The sequence below is a fragment of the Macrobrachium nipponense genome, chromosome 20 (genome assembly GCF_015104395.2).
Source record: "Macrobrachium nipponense isolate FS-2020 chromosome 20, ASM1510439v2, whole genome shotgun sequence".
Lineage (NCBI taxonomy): Eukaryota > Metazoa > Arthropoda > Malacostraca > Decapoda > Palaemonidae > Macrobrachium > Macrobrachium nipponense.
In genome coordinates this window covers 16156344-16176366 of record NC_061089.1, presented here as the reverse complement: position 1 = coordinate 16176366, position 20023 = coordinate 16156344, and the positions used below count along the sequence as shown (strand labels likewise).

Here is a 20023-nt window from a genome sequence, read left to right as displayed (position 1 = left end):
TGTCAAGGCACATTCAGCCTTGTACACCTACCTGGCTCAGGAGGATTAAAAAGATGTCTTATGTGGCAAGTCTTGTTGATACCCATAACATCAACAGGTCATGAGCTGTTTTTATGAAGTTATGGCAAATAGCCAACCCTTGTTACATTCCTTCCTAGGACTTCAACTAACATTTGTTGCAGCTTTTCTTGGGTGGTAACTCTAAATATGTTAGTTTGTCAACATGCAGGCCCCCCTTACACATATTTCTTACTTTAACCCAACACAAACTGCTTTACAGCTAGAGGAAACTGGCTACATTACAGTTGCATCTATACAAATGATAAAAAACTGAAGATTTTTTATTCTGGAAATGATTTAATGCTCCAAATGCCTTTGGGTCTTCTTGTATAAGGTTAAATTTACAACTTTTGTTTTTCACAAAACCTATATAAATGTTTCAGAAATTATGTTCCTCGTTTATCAAACTGAAATCAATCTGAAAACTGAACTGGATCCTCCTGTACACTGCACAAGTACGAAGGAGTACTTAAGCTTAAAGCCTGACTTAAAAGTTATCTGCACTTGAGCGTTATGTTTGTAAGTATACATTTATTGGTACTTTTATATCTATATTATTCTACTTTCTTGGCATCATAATTAAACAGTACGCAACATAAAAAAAAACACTGAATATGACAAGCTCTGATTTCATCACTGGATGCACACAATGTACTTTCTCAACTATATGGTAGTACAAGGCATCTTGCTAACAAGACAGGTCTCCCCAATAAATTCCCAAATGCAAAGTTAAGCTTGTGAGGTTTGCCAAATTTCACCAAATTGCTGATCTTCACCAAAAAAATATAAATATATATATTAACAGAAAATAATAAATAGAAGATGAGTTAATATACAACTTGGATTCCAGAAACATTCCCAAAATGGTAAATATTGCCTCTAACTCATCCCAGTACTTCTGATGCTGCTGCAATGATTTTATAAAGAGAAAAAATGCATTTCTCTATCCTCTTCAATCTTTTAAGGTTCTGTCAGGTGTGCTAAGATGTCACTGTACAGCCTAGCATGAGACTAAAACCACCAAATTCTACAGAAATTCTGTAGCTTCTGCCAGCAATAAATATAATTTACTTTAACTCTTGAATACACACCCACCAAATTTACTGAGCTGTACTAGTATAATGCATAACCCACCATTATCCTTATCAAATTATAAGGAGAAATTAAGACACATTTTACTGTGTTAGCCATGGTATTGAAAAAAATTATTTGAAAAGTGTTAACCACAGTACTAACTAGTGCTCCTAAACTGCAAAACATGAAGTCTGTCACTTTCATCTGCACGCTGGCTCTTCTTTCATTTTCCTTCAATAAAATTTCTGGAGAGGCTTTCAACACAAACAAAGGCTTCCCAGAAATCACTTCACAACAAGGACACTGATGACAAATCCCAGTGTCTTTTTGTTTCATCTCACACTAGGCTGCAGTTCAAGTGATTCATTATCATGATAAGAAAGCAAAGTGAAGCTCTAAAACAAGAATAATAATAATGATGACAATAATAATTACTTACCTTTATAACATTTGCAACAAAAAATACAAATTTGTAAATATCCTCATATCTCAAACACTATTTGGGCAAAAATCTTTAAAATCTATTTTATCAGCAAAACCACATTTAAAAAATCAAACAATAATTAATTTGAATTATAAAGGAACTAATGATGAGTGATTCTGGTTATCAAGGAAAAAGGAGACAAGAATTTCAGGAAGGGGCTGAATGGGAATGGGTAGGTGGTTGAGTGGGTGGGGTGGGGTGGGGTGGGGGAAGGAAACAGTACCTAGGGCAATGCCAATGTGATTTTTATGAAAGGTTAGGGTAAAGCTATGCAGTTATTATGAAGGCCTGAACATATTTATACACAGCTATCTGGCGTGCTTGAATAGCATGCGCTATGTACACTTTATTTCCTCTTGGCACCAGTGGGGACCCCTAGGCATTTACATTTTGCCAGTCTGCCTAGCCTACCTGCTCAATTCTTTGCTGATTCTGTCACATAGACCACATGTGGGTAAAGACATCCCCACATACATTGCCACAGATTTCTTTTTTATGAACATCCAATTAAAACAACCAATACACTTCATACCCTAGAGGCCAGGGTATAAGAGTGACTTAGGTGAAGAAGAAACACTTTTCTCTTCAATTTTGGCCCTGCCTATCTCCTTCCTTTTTAACTTACTTCATTCTTTGGTGGAGTTGGCTATAGGCAGGTACAAGGGTGGCAGGGACAAGAATGGCAGGGGCAGGGTTCGTTGGCATGGGCATGGGGAAAACCTTCTGGTGCTGGACTAGAACACTCTCTCGGTACTAGTGGGGTGGAGGAGGCTCTGTAGCACGGCCTTCTACCCCCCGCACCAGTTTCCTGCGGGCTGCACCCGGGGAGACTGCTCCCCCTGATGCTCGGCCCCTCCCGGGGCCCCCCACAGGAGATACGGCCACCGTTCCCGTCCCCGTTAATGGCCGAGATACCACCCCTCCCCCGTTTGACTGCTGCTGCGGTTGTTGCTGCTGCTGCTGTTGGCTTCCTGGACTAGATCGACCGACGACAACACCTTTGGCCCCCTTTACAGATTTCATAGTATTAGATGTTTTGGACTGAGGCATGGATTGGTGCTGCATGTTGGTCTGAGTGGTTGATGTTGTGGTAGTTGTGTTTGATGTCTGTTGGGTACTAGTAGAGGTTTGTGTTGCAACATCTGACGATACCACTGGTTTGTCACTGTCTCCTTTAGAAATGTCCTTCTTGGGATCTACTCCACCACTTCCCTTCACACTCGATGATGGTAGAAGATTTCCTCCTTCGAGTGCAGTGGTACTGAGGCCAAAGTCACTTAACGTGGAGATTAACAGTTCTTGGACAAATCCTGCCCTGTCGTTGCTACAACTACCTGTGTCCGCCTCACTCTCCGTGTCTCCTAGCCTGAAAATAAAGAATGCATTAAAAAATCAATCATATTACCAATTATTAAGTCGACCTATAAACAAAATAATAAATGTTTATACCCCTACCAGCAAATTGGAGGTATTCATGCCATAACCAACATACAATTCTACTCTGAAATAAGTAACAATATAATGCTATGTAAACCAGCTTACTCCTTAAAATTATCTCTAAACTATACAAACCAAAGGAACATGTGTGATCATAAATTCTTTTGGTAAAATTTCTGCACATCAAGAGAAAAGTTTAATTCCCTGTTAAAGTAATCGCATAATTCCAAAGGTACCTATCCTTTCACTTGCATATTAATACAGTCTTCTATATTTCAAACGAGTTCTGTTCCGACAGCTCATTTGTCAGTTTAATTGGTTTGCATCTTACAACAAAGCATTGTATGGTAACAAAGCTTATACCAAGACAATTTGCTCTTGTACGTAAAGTTTATGATAGACTAAAATTTAATCCTTCCTTAAAAATGTGGCAATGAAATACATAAAACAAAGTTTATGTATCCCACAGGACACAAGGTTTGTATCATTGATGGTTTTTAGGTTGAAAGTTATAAATAGTTTAACAAAATCACTGAGTTTTCACTTCCAATTCTCTCAAGTCTGGCCTGAAGTGTTTGAAATTATCATAATTATTATTTTTTTGGTTTATCACTCCTCCAATTCAACTGGGTGTATTTATAGTGTGGGATTCCAGGTTGCATACTGCCTCCTTAGGAGTCCATCCCTTTTCTTACTGTGTATGCTGTTTCCAGGAGTACACTCTCCTGCATGAGTCCTGGAGCTACTTCAACCGCTAATTTTTCCAGATTCCTTTCCAGGGATCTTGGGATTGTGCCTAGTGTGCCTATGATTATGGCACTGGCATATCTCATATCCTTCTTATTTCTATTTTCAGGTCTTTATATTTATTCATTTTTTCCCTGGTATGGCGACATCAGTTAGTGATACTTTCTTCTTGATTTTGTATCACTCTATCTGTTCTGATGCCATAGTCCCCAAAGGATCTTTGCCTGATCGTTTTCTATCACTCCTTCAGGTTTGGTGCTTGTACCACTTATTACTGCAAGGTAGCTGTGTTTCTTGCACAGGCTCCAGTGGAGGGCTTTTGCCACTGAATCATGCCTCTTTTTGTACTTGTTCTATGCAAGTGCCAGACCTTCGCTTGCTATGTGGTTTATGGTCTTGTGTATGTGTAATGAACACACATTCTTGCAAACCAAACTAGAAAAAGTTATTAACTTGAAGAATATACCTCCTAAAAAGTATCTAAGAAAAAATACACAAGAAATAATCTCAGAATGCAGAGCAACATTTATACTCATTCCATTCAGATGTATAATTTTTCTGCTAAAACCGAGTATCAAGTCTTAGAGCTTTGAATATAGAATTTAGGCCAAAGGACAAGCAATGGAACCTATGAGGTCATTCAGCGCTGAAATTTCTCTCCCTTAGGCTGAAAGGTAACCAAAATTTCTCCCCCTTGAGCTGAGAGAGAGAGAGAGAGAGAGAGAGAGAGAGAGAGAGAGAGAGAGAGAGAGAGAGAGAGAGAGAGAGAGAGAGAGAGAGAGAGAGAGAGAGGCACTGTTAAAGCTTTCTTTATGTAATAATGTACATAAAAAATACCAGCCCAGAAATACAATATGTTTTTACCATTATCTAAACGTGCTTCCTTACGACTACTTTTCGCCGACAATCTGGATACTGTAATTATTATGTGGCACCGTTGAGCTGACCAACAGGGCCAACAGGTTGTTCACCACATCCAAGGTTAAAAGATTTACCCAAATATGGTTGCATCTCTCTTCGTATAAAAAAGCTTTTTGTACCGAGAAATTACCATAGTTTGAGATGCACCATAAGTAAACACATCCATGTAAAGACACTATACCGGGTAAGACCGAAAACAGTGACAAAAATTAAGGAAGAGGGAAGTAAGTAGGCAGATTCAATTACACTATACTACAACCATAAGAAAATCAACACGAATCAAATTTACTCTGCTGCTGAATTTCTATAATAAAAATAATCGTATATTTTCTAACAACAGGATACAAAAACATAATCCAATAGGGTGTAAACAGTCCTATTATCAAAAATACCCATAAGGATGGAACATTAGGTTCAATCTCACCTTCGATTTACAGTGGCTCCTCAGTATACAAATTTAATACATTCTAAATTCCAATTTGTATATCGAAATGTTCATGCATCGATCTGAATATTTCCATAAGGAATAATGGAAATTCAATTAATTCATCCCACACTCAAGATTTTCCCCAATATCAACACTTTGTGCCCAATTTAATACAATTATTTTTTAATACAACTGCAATATATAGTTTAATGATAACCACATTCAACAAAATAAATAAAAGAATAAAGAATTTCACAACTTTTTTTTTAAAAGAGTAAAATATTTCATAATAAAATTTATCATAAAAGATGAACAAAATCATATGTCACCACAGTGATACGCAGCTGACTTGAGATAAAGGGAGGGAGCGTTTATACTGTTAAGGAGAGGAAAAAGAGACAGTAAAAACATTATGTACTGTATGTATGTAAAAGCAATAACAATTTTACAATTATATAAAAATAATAAAATGCAATCCAGTAACAATAAAAAATGACAAATTTGTAACTAATTTGTATTATTCATAACTAACAAACCTTCAGTCTTAACATTAGGATTTACTAGCGCCAAGCTGGAAACCGGTAGAATTAAAATCAAACTTGTGCGATCAAGGGACTATTGGCATCTACCAGGTCACAGGGGATGTATTACCCAGAATGCCCTTGGCGTCCTGTGACCTACCAGTTATCTTTCTACCGCCTTTAAGATAGGACGTGTTCTCTGTCTATCTGTTTAAAGCCGGTTTTAGTTTGCCAGTTTTTATCCATTTCTTTTTAATTTTTCTTATTAATTCTCTTTCTCTGAGTGTGCTCAGTGTGGGTGTGAGCTGTAAGAGTGTGTAGGTGGTGAGATGGAGTTTTTTGCATCACCGTCGGGATCTTCTTCCGTTTCAAAGGCAAGACAAAGCAAATGCCCTGGAATCAGTGGTTTTCCGTGTTCAAGATTCCTAACTTCGGTGTCGACAGATCCTCATCCAACGTGTAGTAGGTGCAGAGAAAATGTATGTACAATTACTAATCCTCGTTCTGTTTGTCGTGGTTGATCAGTGGAACAGTGGAGGAAGTTTTATGAGAAAGGCCAGTACAAAAGAAAGGAGTTGACGCCATCTTTGGATGACCAAGTGTTGCCGGGTTCTTTTGTATTGGCGATACACCAGACTGGTCCATATGTTTCGCCACCTGCCTTTGATTTGTCCCATACCCCTTCGGTTTCTCCTAGCTGTTTGTTATTGGAAACTCCAGGGGGGGTTTTGGGTAATTTTATGAATAATATTTATGCTCCGCTGTTTCCAGCAGGGAGGGGGGGAGCATCGCCATCTTTGTTCCAGGTGCGTCACGATTCCAGCAGAGTCCGGCAGCGCTGAATATTCCTCATCCCCCTGGATTGTCTTTTATGGGAAATAATGCTGCGGCTACACCAACAACTTCAATGTTGACGGCGATGCAGAACGTGGCAGGTAGTTTTGCTACAAACCCAGGGATGCCAGCAGCAGCCGCACAGTCTCTCCCTACAAGATTGGTGACGTCACAACCAACGTCACACACCGACACGGCGGACGCGATGACGTCACAGCCTACTACAGCCTACTGCTTCTCAGTCTGCTTCGCTGCCTCCGGACCCAAATACGCTTTCTGCCTCGGTAGTACACACTGTAATGAAGAAATTACAGGACTTAGTGAAGGAAATTAATAAGAAAAGCAAAAAGAAAAGGCGTGATTCGGCGTCTTCTTCCTCTAACTCGGCGTCATCGCTAAGTTCGATGATGTCACAGCGTGTACCAGTCAAGCGTTGGAGGATACGGGATTTCGTGACTGATTCTTGGGCCAAGAGGAAAGAGTGAATTCTTCTTCATCTTCGGGCCAGGACTGTCACATCCCAGTCAGCAAGAAAGGCAAGAAGTCAGTGGCTAATAAGCTCAAAGCTAGCGGATGAAGCCGTTTACAAGAGTCCGACTGAGCGAGTGAGCCGACGGTCGCTGGGCTGGCGGCCGATGCGGAGTTGCCAGTAGAGACGACAAAGAGTCTAAGGAAGACTACAATGTCGTGGGTGAAATCTGCGCTGGGGGCTAAAAGTGCAGCAAAGGATAGAGCAGAGATACCGGTTTCGCCTGTAAGACCGTTTAAAATACGGAGAAAAGATGAAAAGGCTCCTATTAAAAGAACGAAGAATAGTGAGTTGGCAACCGCGTCTGATACATTGGTGGAAGGAGTTGTCCGCCTAGATAAAGGACCACGGCCGAATTCTCCAACGGTTGTTGGAAACGATATCAATCGTCATGGAGAAGTGAACTCGGTTTCGAGAGAGCCTTCATCTTGGAGGTATAGGAGAGATTCTCGCTCTCGATCCGCGAGCAGAGAAGGAATGAGGCGGTCTCGCTCTCCTGCTGACTGTTTGGGATCCAGCCGTTGGCGGTCAGCCGAGATCAAAGGGACCGCGGCCGTAGGGGCAGGCGGCCACGAAGTACCGGCCCGTTTGTCAGGGGATAGGAGTGAGATAGCGTCTCCGGTGCCTGAGCACAGCACACTAAAACAAGAGGAAGGAGAAAACCCAAGAGTTTCTGGCTTCGTATGCAGAGGTGATTGACTTGATTCGTCAATTCAATAACCTTCCAGGGAGAACAGAAACGACTGCCAGAATGCTTCCTCCGGGGATTGACATGGCATTTGGGTTGAAAAAGGATACCAAGGTGTCGTATGAATTGCCTTGTTCAAGTCATGCGGAGTCAGTTTTACAGCATGTAAACGCACGGATTGCGGGAAGGAATAATTCTTTAAGATCAAATAGATAGTTTAAGTTTATCCCTCCTCCGATGATGAAACATAGGAAATATTATATGACATCAACGTTTCCTTTGCTATCTAGACAAACTAACCCAAATTTGGTAAGGTTAAGACCTGGATTAACCTTAGAGCAAGTAAAAATGGAATGCCCTTCGATGACTTGCCAAGAGGCTGCTGCGTTAGAAGCAACAGCTTCTTCTGTCTTTCAGACTGCTTCTTGGTTGGATCTTTGGTCAACAGCAGTGGCAAACATTGCATCTTCAGAAATGACAAAAAAAGTAGCGGATGGATCAATGTTCAATAGATTACTACAATCAAGTGCCAAAGCAATTGCGTACTTGACAAATTTGAGTGCCAATGTTTGGGCAAATATCCTATTAATGAGGAGAGATGCAGCTTTAGCTAGGCTACGCCGCTCTGTTGATTTGGATTCCCTGCTAGCAATGAGGAATGGGAATATCTTGGAGTCGCAACTGCTGTTGCCAGAAGCCATACTAGAAGAGGCTATAGATAGGAGAAGGATGGACACTAATGATAGATTGGTACAGCAGGCAGTTAGAAAAACATCTAACAGTCAAAATAACCCTATGGAGGTAAGGCAGCAGCAAATACCTCGAAAGAAGCCAGTGAGGAATAACATCCCTAATAGAGCAACAAGACCCTCTTCCCCAAAGAAGTTAGCTCAGCGGCCCTTTCACAATAGAAATAACAGAGGAAGGGGGATTAGAGGAAGAGGGGAGGCTCAAGGCGATAGGATGGGCGCCTCTCATCACTCAGCCACACCAGTGGGGGGTTGCCTGGCAAATCACTGGAAGGTGTGGCAGGAACTGGGAGCAGAGCAGTGGGTGGTGGATGTTCTCAAGGTCGGGTATTTGATTCCATTCGAAGTATCCCCACCCCTGACGGAACAGCCATTACCTCACTTCTCTTATGCTCAAGAACCTCAAAAGGCTTTTATTCTGCAAGAGGAAGTGAAGAAGATGATGGAAAAAGGGGCTGTGGAACAAGTATCCGTTCCGTCGAAGGGGTTTTACAGCAGGATTTTCCTTGTACCCAAACCCAACGGGGACTGGAGGACAATAATAGACCTGTCAACATTGAATCTGTTTATAAGAAAAACCAGATTCAAAATGGAAACTCCAAAGACGGTTCTACAAGCAGTCAGGATCAAGGACTTTATGCTGACTATCGACTTAAAGGACGCATACTTTCAGATCCCAGTCCATCAGTCTTCAAGGAAATTTCTCCGCTTCAATCTTGCAGAGGAAGTTTTCGAGCTCAAAGTTCTGTGCGTCGGATTGACAATGTCTCCTCAAGTTTTTACAAGAGTGTTCACTCTCGTGTCGACATGGGCGCATGCTCAGGGGATCAGGCTAATAAGATATCTAGACGATTGGCTGGTGATAGCAAAGTCCAGAGAGAAACTACTCAAGGACAGGGCGACACTTCAACAGTTTTGTCACAGCTTAGGCATTATGATAAATCAGGAGAAGTCGCAGTTGGATCCAAGTCAGCGGCTGGTGTATCTAGGAATGGTTATAGACACAATAAAAGCCAAAGTATTCCCTACAGACCAGAGAATAGAGAAATGCAAACAAGTGGTGAATGCCTTTCTGGAAAAACAAACACAGCTAGCAAAACAGTGGCAGGTATTACTGGGAGTTCTAACTTCCTTGGAGAAACTAATACCACAAGGGAGGCTACACCTACGATCTCTACAATGAAGGATGAAGGAGTTTTGGTCACCAGTAGTAGATCACCCGTATGAGCATTACCTTGTCGTCAGAAGTGAGGAAAGACTTGCTGTGGTGGGTGAAGGACAACAATCTGACAGTGGGTGTTCCCCTTCAGCAACCCTCCCCAGATCTCTTGCTGTTCTCAGATGCGTCACTAGAAGGTTGGGGGGCCCATATGGAGGAGCTGATGGTTTCAGCGAAATGGAGTGGCGAGGACAGAACTCCATATAAACGTGCTGGAGTTAAAGGCAGCGTTTCTAGCACTACAGGAGTTCAGGGAGAGGGTGAAGGGACAGTCAGTGGTATTGATGTCAGACAACACCACAGTAGTAGCTTACATAAACAAACACTCCTTAGGAGGGCTAGTGTCTCGACAGTTACATGTGATGACAGTTCAACTTCATCAATGGGCTGTAGAGAACCTAGTAGATATCAGAGCCAGATATATTCCGGGGAAAAGAAACATGGTGGCCGACAAGTTGAGCCGAAGGGATCAGATCCTGGGTATGGAGTGGTCCTTGCACCAACAGGTAGTGGACAGAATGCTCATGTTGTGGGAAAGGCCGATCATAGACCTATTCACAACCAGGTACAACAAAAAGTTGGAAGCGTATTGTTCGGTAGTCCCAGATATAGAGGCAGTAACGGAAGATGCACTTCAACACCCGTGGGACAATCTAGACGTTTACGCATTTCCTCCATTTTGTCTAACCCGTCAGGTTCTGAACAGGGTAATGCGGTCTCAGAACCTCAGAATGACTCTGGTAGCTCCTTTATGGCCAAAGGCAGAATGGTTTCCGGACCTCTTGGAACTCCTAATAGATGTGCCGAGTGTTACCTCCATGGAACAACTTACTGTGTCAGCCGCACGTGGAGAGGTACCACCAGTCGGTGAAGTCCCTATCACTTCACAGGTGGACTGTCAAGTATCTCCTGCGAGCGAGAGGGTTTTCACAGAAAGCAGTAGCGCAGATGGCAGGTAATATCAGAAAGTCATCAGCAGCAGCATACCAAGGAAAATGGTGAGCATACTGTGATCAGTGTCATAAAAGGAACTTGTCTCCATTCGGTACCACTATTCAGCAATTAGCGGACTTTCTGATATATCTCAGGACAGAGAGGCATATGTCTGTATCTGAGGTGAAGGGGTACAGGGCTGCTCTAGCCTCGGTCTTACGCATGAAAGGTGTGGACATTTTATCTTCATGGGAGTTGGCCATGCTGATGAAGAGCTTTGAGCAGTCATGTTCGCCAAAAGAACTAAAAGCCCAAGATTGGGATTTGACCATGGTACTGAGTAGTCTGACAAAAAAAAAAACCTACAAACCACTAAGACAGTCCACAGATAGGAGCATGACCCTGAAAACAGTCTTCTTATTGGCCCTAGCCTCAACCAAAAGGGTGAGGGAACTACATGGCCTGTCATATGTCGTGAAGCACTCGAGAGGTTGGAAGTCAATGGTATTCGAGTTTGTTCCAGAATTCGTGGCCAAAACTCAAAACCCTTCAATAGTGGACGGTAGATTTGACTTTTCCATACCTTCTCTGACAGATTTCGTAGATAATGATAGAGATGAGATGCTTCTGTGTCCCGTCAGGGTAATGAGAGAGTATTTAAGAAAGACAAGGCACCTCAGGCCTGGGTGCAGGAGGTTGTTCCTAACAAAAAGGAAGTGTCCAGGAATACAATATCGTTTTGGCTAAGAGAAACGATCAGGAATGTCTACATGACAGAAGACAGGGGGTCAGATAGCCAGGAGAGGGCTAGGGCTCATGACATCAGAGGCTTGAGTGCTTCTTTAGCTTTCAAGAAGATTATGTCTGTGGAGAGAATTCTGAAAGCTGGTGTTTGGAAACGCCAAACCACTTTCACTTCATTTTATTTAAAAGACGTTGCCCATAGATCCTTGGATACTTTTTCCTTGGGTCCAGTGGGGGCGGCCCAGCAAGTGGTATAGCTCATCCAGTACCCCTGGCGGGTCAGTTTGTGTCTAGTCTAAGATGAAGGTAAGAAAGTAGAATGAATGGGATGACCGGTCTTTTTTCTTTACTACTTTCTTTCTACTCCTTTACCTACGGGCAGTATGAAGGAGAGTGCCATCATAAGCGGGAACGGATTAGATGCAGGTGAGGTGGTCGGCCATACTGTAAAGTTATTTTAGAGTAGAGTATACTTTTCAGTAGCAACACACCCCTCTCAGTAATAAGGAAGGGAGGGGTGATGGTAGATCCAGATACAAGGGACAAGAGTGGTTTAGGAGAATGGAAGGACCTCTATTTTCACATAGTTTATAAAGCATGGCATGGTACCAGCTCCCAGTGAGGGAAACCAATACATTCTCTTAAATCTTTGGTTCAAGGGTTCATAGTCCATTATCTTGGAATACGTACTCATAATATTCGGAAATAGATTTAGGTAGCAAACTCCCAGTCAGTTATAGTGACTTACCTCCCTCCAATAAGTAAGTCTATCCTAATGTTTAGACCGAAGGTTTGTTTCGTATATGAAGAAATGACAAATTTGTAACTAATTTGTATTTTTCATAACTAACAAACCTGAGGTCTTGACAGTTAAAGGCCCACCTCGAACCACCCCTCTAGTGGTCTAAACTGGGTTAGAAGGTCTTACCTTGAGTGAGTTTTTAGGACTGCACTGAGTGAGACAGTAGAGATGATAGGTGGTGGGTTATTGGGTGAGAGATGGGGGTCCTCTTCCTAGGCTTCCCATTTGTACCACTGGGACCAGGCTTTGTCTTGCCTGTTTGCTTTCACTTATAATCAACTTGTCTGAATCACTTCTTTTTGTTGCAGTAAAATACCTATCGAGGGACACTTGCTTTTTATGATTTGTTAGCAATCTGCAAAAGTCTCATCCCCATTTTGGCATTTTACATTTTGGAAAGAGAACCATCATCCCACTTGTTTTATCGCCTTCCCATTACTTCCTTATGTCCCTACATCCACATGGCCCTCCCTCCATCATCTAGGCCCGATGGGATCCCATCTCTCCTCCCACAATCCCAACAGGCTGCATGCCAGATTCCAACATATAGTTCGTAAACAGAATTTTTAGCTTGTTCACGGAAACAATACTTTGTGAAAATTTTACTTCGTATAAAGAAAATACAAATAATGAATATTTCGTATGCAGGGGAACTGCTGTACTGGCATTTTTCATTGGTATACAATAAGAATATCTATTCTATATACTTTAGACTTTCACATTTGTAACACTAATAGGGCTCCTCATAAACAAGGTCCTATTACATACTGGTATCAATAAAAGTCAGCTTCATACAAAAGCATTAATCCTACATAGCCTTAATCTGTGTAACACACCCAGATGCACCTTGATAACACAAGTGCCAATTACCCTCATCAGGATGCAAGGCAATAATATCTTTTGTGTTATCTTCCAAATGTTGAAAAATGGGAAGGAAGAAGGGCAACAAAAATTATGGGATTGCATATATCATTATGAACCCAATAATCATAAAAAAAACCTACATGGCAATCTATGAGGGGAGATGAAGCACATGAGCACTAGAAGAAAAAAATAGTCACAGGAGAGAGGCAATAAGCTGGCAATAATTCTGTAGATAATGGGTGTTTCCATATGTCATGGAATTTCAATGGAAGAATAACCCAAGAGAGCACACAGCTGATACCTTGTATATGCACTCCTATAAGTCTACCAGAAAAATGGAGACATATGGCTGAGATGGGCCTTTACAACATTTCCAGATATACTCATCAATGGATATAAGAGTAATATTACAATGAAAAGAGTCAAAAATATTTTTAAAGAATGCCAAGCGTGTCTTCAGGTGGGACAGTAAGTTTGTCATTATAGTGGTTCCCCCGTATTTTGCGGGGGATGCATACCACACTCCCCCAACCCCCCCAACCCCCGTGAATAGTTGGAACCCCTGTAAAAACACTGAAAACAGCCTATTTTGTTAGTTAAAGTTGAAGAAAAACCCACTAAAACTGTTTATACTTGGTTTTTTTAATAGTTTTATCACAAAAAGTGCATTTTATGATGAAATTGATAAAAAATCCAAGAATCATTTGGATATTTCTCATAGAAAAAACCACGAATATGAGAAAATTCCGCAAATAATGCAGGGAAACGTTCCCAATAGAAATCCACAAATGTGTGAGCCCGCGAATCTGGAGAACGCAAATACAGGGGATCCACTGTATACATAAAGGCCAAGAATGGATAAGGTGATGGTGTTGGGAGAAAGCCTGCAGGGGTAGTAATATCTTCGGCAGTGACCTTCAAAAGGTCTCTGAGATGATACTTGATAACTGCCAAATATGAAGTGAATCAGTTCTGAATGACAGTGAAAATGGTGAAAGCAAGGCTGCTTAGAAGGCACCTTCAAGCACGAAAGACCTGGGATGCTCCATGACTAGTACCAAAAAGTATGGGAACTACTTCTGGCAACTACTGTTGCTAAAAACAAGCTAAGATGGTCACCCGAGACTTCATCAATTTCTGTAAGCCCACCTTAGCACTCGAAGTGGAGAATACCCAAAAGGCATCAAGATTATTGCAAGGTTGGAGCATGGTATCTATTGCCAGATCTTGTGGGTCCTGATGGAGAACAGTACTATGGAAGTCTGGCATTCAATGATATGGCGCACAGACAGAGCACGGAGGTTCCACTAATGCTATCTATATGCTGGGACCACTCCGACGAAAGAATCTGATAAGCCCTACCACCGGCACCCACCAAAACGCTGCCAACTCCAGGAACAAACCATGGCATGAAGGAAAGGTCATGCCTTTCTATCCACAAGAAGATTTTTGCTGCCAACAGATTCAGATCATGACTCTCCTTTAATCTCCAGGTAACCAATTGCAGTATTGTTAGTCATGAATTCCATTTATGACCTAACAAGAAAGCAGCACAAATGTTTGGAGGGCTAGGAAGACTGCTTCAAGCTCTTGAGTGTGTTTATGGGTTTAGGGGTTCTATTACCTAGACCAAACTCAAGACTAAAACAGACGTGCTCTCATTACAAGGCTGAAGTATTTTAGATTATCAGGAAACAGGAGTCCAGAGGTACCAGAACACACTTCACAAGAATTAGACAATAATGCCACCAACAAATGTACAAGCATGGAGAAGGAACTTGCCTATTTTCTTCAGGAGTTAAGGAATCCTGTCGACTTCTACTAATGAACAGACAAATGCCTGTGACAGTGTCCATAAGCATGTCTAAATAAACTACCGACATGGGCAGTGATAATCTTTTTTTTTCCAAGCTGACTTGGACACCCATAGACTAACAACTGAGAGAAATTGCAATAACTTCTCTAGCTCCTCCCCTGAGGAAGCCATAACAGACCAGTTTTCAGATTGTGACATATTCACCAGCTTGGACAATGCAACTGGATGGCAAATGGGACTCCAGAAGACGACCTGAATGGGAACATGAAAGTACACAACCCTCAGGACAACTGAAACAAGATCATTGACAGAACAGGTCTATAATTAGTCTATATATATACTTGAATAAGGATACATACATCAACTGCAGAACCACCTGCAGACCCCCCAAAAAATTAGATGTGACAATAAAAGGGGTCAAGGAACAACAAACACTAACCACAGCAGCAAACCTCCCTCCAACAACCAGAGCTCTGCACCAACAGGTGTCTAAACTCTTCAAAACCTATGAAGTCCACTGGAGAGAGGACACTCAGGTGATAAGACTTCATCTACAAGATTCTTTACCCACAAACGTTATTCTGGACTTTCCACAATCCCCTGTAATGATCAGAGGGAGCTCTCCGATGATACCAAAAATTTAAAATCATGTACTGAACATTTGAAGGTCAACTGTTCCTGCTAACAGTTGTAGAGATCACCATCACTCAGCAAGACTGCAATATACACAAAGAATTCTTAGCCATCTTGCAAAGGCCTCCCTTCTGGTCCTTATTCCAGTGAATCCACAGAGTTAAATCAGGTATCCCTGAAAGGAATGGATTTGCAAAAGAAGTTGCTAAAGCAGTAATTGCAGGAACATAAGGAACATCCAGATCATTGGTAAATCTCAGATGAAGAGGGTACAGCCTTTCCAGTGTCTGATGCAATCAAGGCAGGTGATATGATGTTGGCTATGGCAACTGCTTCAGGAAGATAACAGTGGATGGATTCATCATTAACACATGTGGAGACAATAACCTTCAGTTGCTCCATTTTATCAACATACCTCAGTGGTGTATACAAAGCAGAAACAGATAAAGATGGAGCTGTAGAAGGGTTGGTGAAAGTACCAGGAGAAGCCATGGATGAAGCATTAGGCATGCAACATTCAACTGACTAAAGTAGGGGTAAGCACAGGGGGATTACCAATGAATGCTGAATGAGGAAAACAAAAGTGCAGTGTCCCCAAAGGAAAATAACATCTCAAACTCCTACTTGGCAAACACTTCTTACCTCTGAAAAAAGATCAATGGAATAAAGGTAGTTGTTTACAGGTAACAGTGAGCATCACAACAACTTGTCTGGTTTTCAGCATCTATAATGATCAAACTTTCTAACTTGAGGACACAGGGACCATCACTCAACAGTCACAAACTTTACATTTCGACAAGACAACTGTGATCATCAACAGAAACAGTAGACAATGCTTCAATAATAGCAGCTTTGATAATAGTCCAGCAGTAACTAGGACCACTGTACAGCAATGCAGCAAAAAATTTAGGGGCTGACATTCCAGTGTGAGGGTGGAAACCCTACAACGTCTTCCATATTGCTGCCATCTTGGACGCCTTCGACTCTGGAACAAATGAGATTGATGAAAAAGCCTGCCCATTCCCAGGAAACAACTTAACTCCCGAAGAAGAAGGGGCGATATTACAAAAATCAGCCTGAGGGTCTCCCGATACTTCCAGCGATGAATCAATGGAAGAAAAGGAAGGAGACAGGCACAACGCTACTATGGGGGCGAGTACTGTAGGAGACAAAGCATCGGGAAGAGGTGAAAAACCTTCCCATGAAGGAAGAGTCGAAACCCTCCGATGCTCTCTCTTGCTATAAAACGATTTCCAGTGCTCTTTAGGCCATGCCCGGCATTCTGTGCAAGGATTCGTTAGAGTACAAAAATTAGAGCGGCACCTGCTACAGGTGATGTGGGGATCAGTCGCAGATAAAGCCAAAACATGAGAACATGGAAAACCTGAGAGGGAGCAGAGGAAGCCATAATATCAACCACACACACACACACACTAAACAAACGAAACGGGCAATGAACCGGGTACAGGCTGAAAGGGGTCAACCACGACTCTCGCCCAGGCAGTTAAAGAAAAGACCGACGCTGTGGCGTAGGTGCGTGGTCTCTGACCACTCTTCACCCGATCTATGCATGCGTTGCCAGATATCGCAAGATTCCTTGCATTCATCTGCTTGCTTTTTAACCGATCCAGCTGGGCGCTAGAAATTATCCTATTGTTAAGACCGAAGGTTTGTTCGCTTATGAACAACTAATACCTAAAAGGCAACAGCAATGGAGCAAACAACAAAATTGACTTACTCTTTGCTCTGTGACATCTCATAAGCTTAGTGGCAAGCCTTCTAATCTCATACTTTACCAAAACAAAAACAAAATGAATCTAATAAAAAATGCGTACGATTGTAAAAACCAGGATTTTCAGACTAAAGAAATCAGTTCAATAACAAATGGTATCTGAAGAACAAATAAACTTAAATGGCAATTGCAAAATGCATACTGAAATTTACTTGTCTGGAAAAAGCCAGTGAAACTAGAAACATCGTGAGACTGTGACCCAGACATATATTTCATTTGTGCAATTGTAAATAAAACAAAACTGATAACTTGGCAAAATAAAAATGCTGAATGTCGAAAATTTCCTGAAGGTGGTTTGGTTCTGAGACTTCCACTCTCTCTCAATTGGAATTAGGACAATCACACAAAAAATGCTTTGGTTTTAAATTACAAATATTACATTCTCCAGATTAAGGGTCTGGTTCCTTTACAAGTATCTTTAAATTATAGACAAGCCTAAAAAATTTGACATTTTCTTGGTATAGAGATCACATTCTTCATATAAAGATCACATTATCTTCAGTGAACCTCCCGTATTCACAGACTCACGTATCCGTAGATTTCTCTCTGAAACATATACCCCATTATTCGCAGCAAATTCGCCTATTCTTGGTATTTTCCTATGAGAAATATCCACAAATTCCTGGGTTTTATATAAATTTCATCATAAAATGCATTTTTGGGATAAAACTATTAACCACTTCTTTACCGGGTGGGTGAGCAGAATGTAAACATTGCGTTCGCTGCCGAACTGAACCTCTCGGTAGTGACTCCAGTTTGGAGGGGTGCCGGCCGTAAAAATATTTGCCAAAAATACACTAATCAAGACAGGCTAATGAAATTATCAGGTATTATTAGTACTATAATAACACATATTTTCTGTTAGTTTTATCATCCTACAGGGAAAATAAATGATTTTATGAAAAAAAATGGGAAACTCAGTGTCCCTTGTACAAGGGACACTGGTGGTCGGTGAGAAAACTACGGTCTTGAATAGAAATTCGGTCTTGAATAGAAATTCGGTCTTACAGAATGTTGGTATATCGCACCTGGAACATGCACATAAAGTATTATCAAAATAGAACTGTAAATAAGCACGTAATAACAAAAAAAAGAGCAAAAGCTAAAGCGAAAGCCCCGCCAATAAATATGGAAATTGCAAATTTTATAGTATATCTTTCAAAAATTGGTCAATGTCATTTTCTACGTTTTCTAAGATTAGTTTCATCACAGAAAACAACTTTAGGGGCATCAGGGGTATCTAAACTAATTTTTCAAGTTTCTTGTCCTCAGAAAAAATCGCTTTTTCGCTTTTTCTCTGGTTTGGTTTTTTATATATAAAGTTACTATAAGGATTTATTTCTACCTTCATTTATCTGGTGTTCATATCTTTTATTTGTAAAATGTAATAAGTGAATAAATAAATAAATACAGTAAATGATGATAAAACTGGTTTTTTACTTGGGTAGAAGTTATTACATGTTTACGCTTGTCTGGTTTTGTGATTTTTTGTTGAGACGCAGTTCATCTGTCACCTACACACTACTATAAGCAGTAATAATACTATTTTTTTGGGTTCATCATACGTCTGGCATCGTGTCATACTGTTTATTTTGCTCCAAACTCTTCAAACCGAAATTACAGAATGATTGGAAGTCCCTATCTGAAAAGAGGAGTTTTGGTGGTACTATGCGTACCACCTTTATGCACCCGGTGCGGTATAGTAGACTTGAATGGTGGTACCCACCTACCTCCAAACAAACTTTCGGTAATGAAGAGGTTAAAAAAAACAGGTACTATAAACATTTTTAGTAGGTTTTCCTTCAGTTTAACCTAACAAAATAGGCATTTTTAAGCATTTTTATAGGGGGTTTCAACTATTCACGGGTGAGTCTGGTACCTATCCCACGAGAATACAGGGGGAACACTATATTTGTTATCTCATTAAAACATTCCTGGAAGCTGTAACTACTTCATTAAGTCTCTTCAGTGCTATTCTCCGAAAACACTGGTTACATGTTATCTAGACAGAAGTGCTCTAACTCTGGCAGCTCTTGCCTACATCATTCCCCTTAATTCTAATGTACATCGAGATTTACCATAATTCAGCATTTATTTCTCTCACATAAATTTTGAATATTCTGCTTGTGTACTGGAAGTATGTAAATCATGTACAGGTACTCCTCATTCAACGATATTCTTGTTTTATGACATCTCAGTTATGACGGCAACATGGGGGAAAAAAAAAAAAAAAAAAAAATGAAAATAAAAATACTGGGAATGGTGGCCAAGAGAAAAGTTATTCAGCACCAATAACCTAACCTAGGCTAGGTTTTGAAAATTTTGAAATCCACGGCCAAAACAATACATCAGGCCTTAATATACTTTGTAAGCTATACAACTGAACCTCTTAAAATCGGCATTCTATGGTCCCATGGTTCGACTTGATTCAGCCGCCATTATGTAGTTTGTTGCACGGCCAACAGGGTGACGCCACGTATTGTTTACAACTTCAAGGCAGCAAAAATTATGCCATATTTCCTTTGTTTTTAAGAAATTAATTCTTAGTAATAAAAAGGAAATGTGTGAATTCAAATATTTTTTTATATTAACTTGAAAACATATTTTTAAATATTCCACTTGAGAAGTCTCTACAAAGTCAAATCTTTTAATCAAAACAATGAGACATTTGGCATGCATGAATTCCTTACTCTTAGCATGGTTGAAAGACTTATATGTGATCCAGTTTTGATCATTTCTTTTATACAAT

General features: G+C 40.8%; 1 protein-coding gene across 3 annotated transcripts in view; it reads right to left on the bottom strand.

The window, feature by feature from the left end:
* The window catches only part of LOC135222418 (E3 ubiquitin-protein ligase KCMF1-like), a 38435-nt gene that overhangs the window by 497 nt on the left and 17915 nt on the right, over window positions 1-20023 (bottom strand). For all 3 annotated transcript variants that reach the window (XM_064260507.1, XM_064260511.1, XM_064260517.1), the window contains exon 6: window positions 1-2976. This exon is cut by the window's left edge and continues 497 nt beyond it. In XM_064260507.1, the coding sequence (XP_064116577.1) occupies window positions 2372-2976 (605 nt within the window). In that variant the 3' untranslated portion in view covers window positions 1-2371. The remainder of the gene's footprint in view (window positions 2977-20023) is intronic.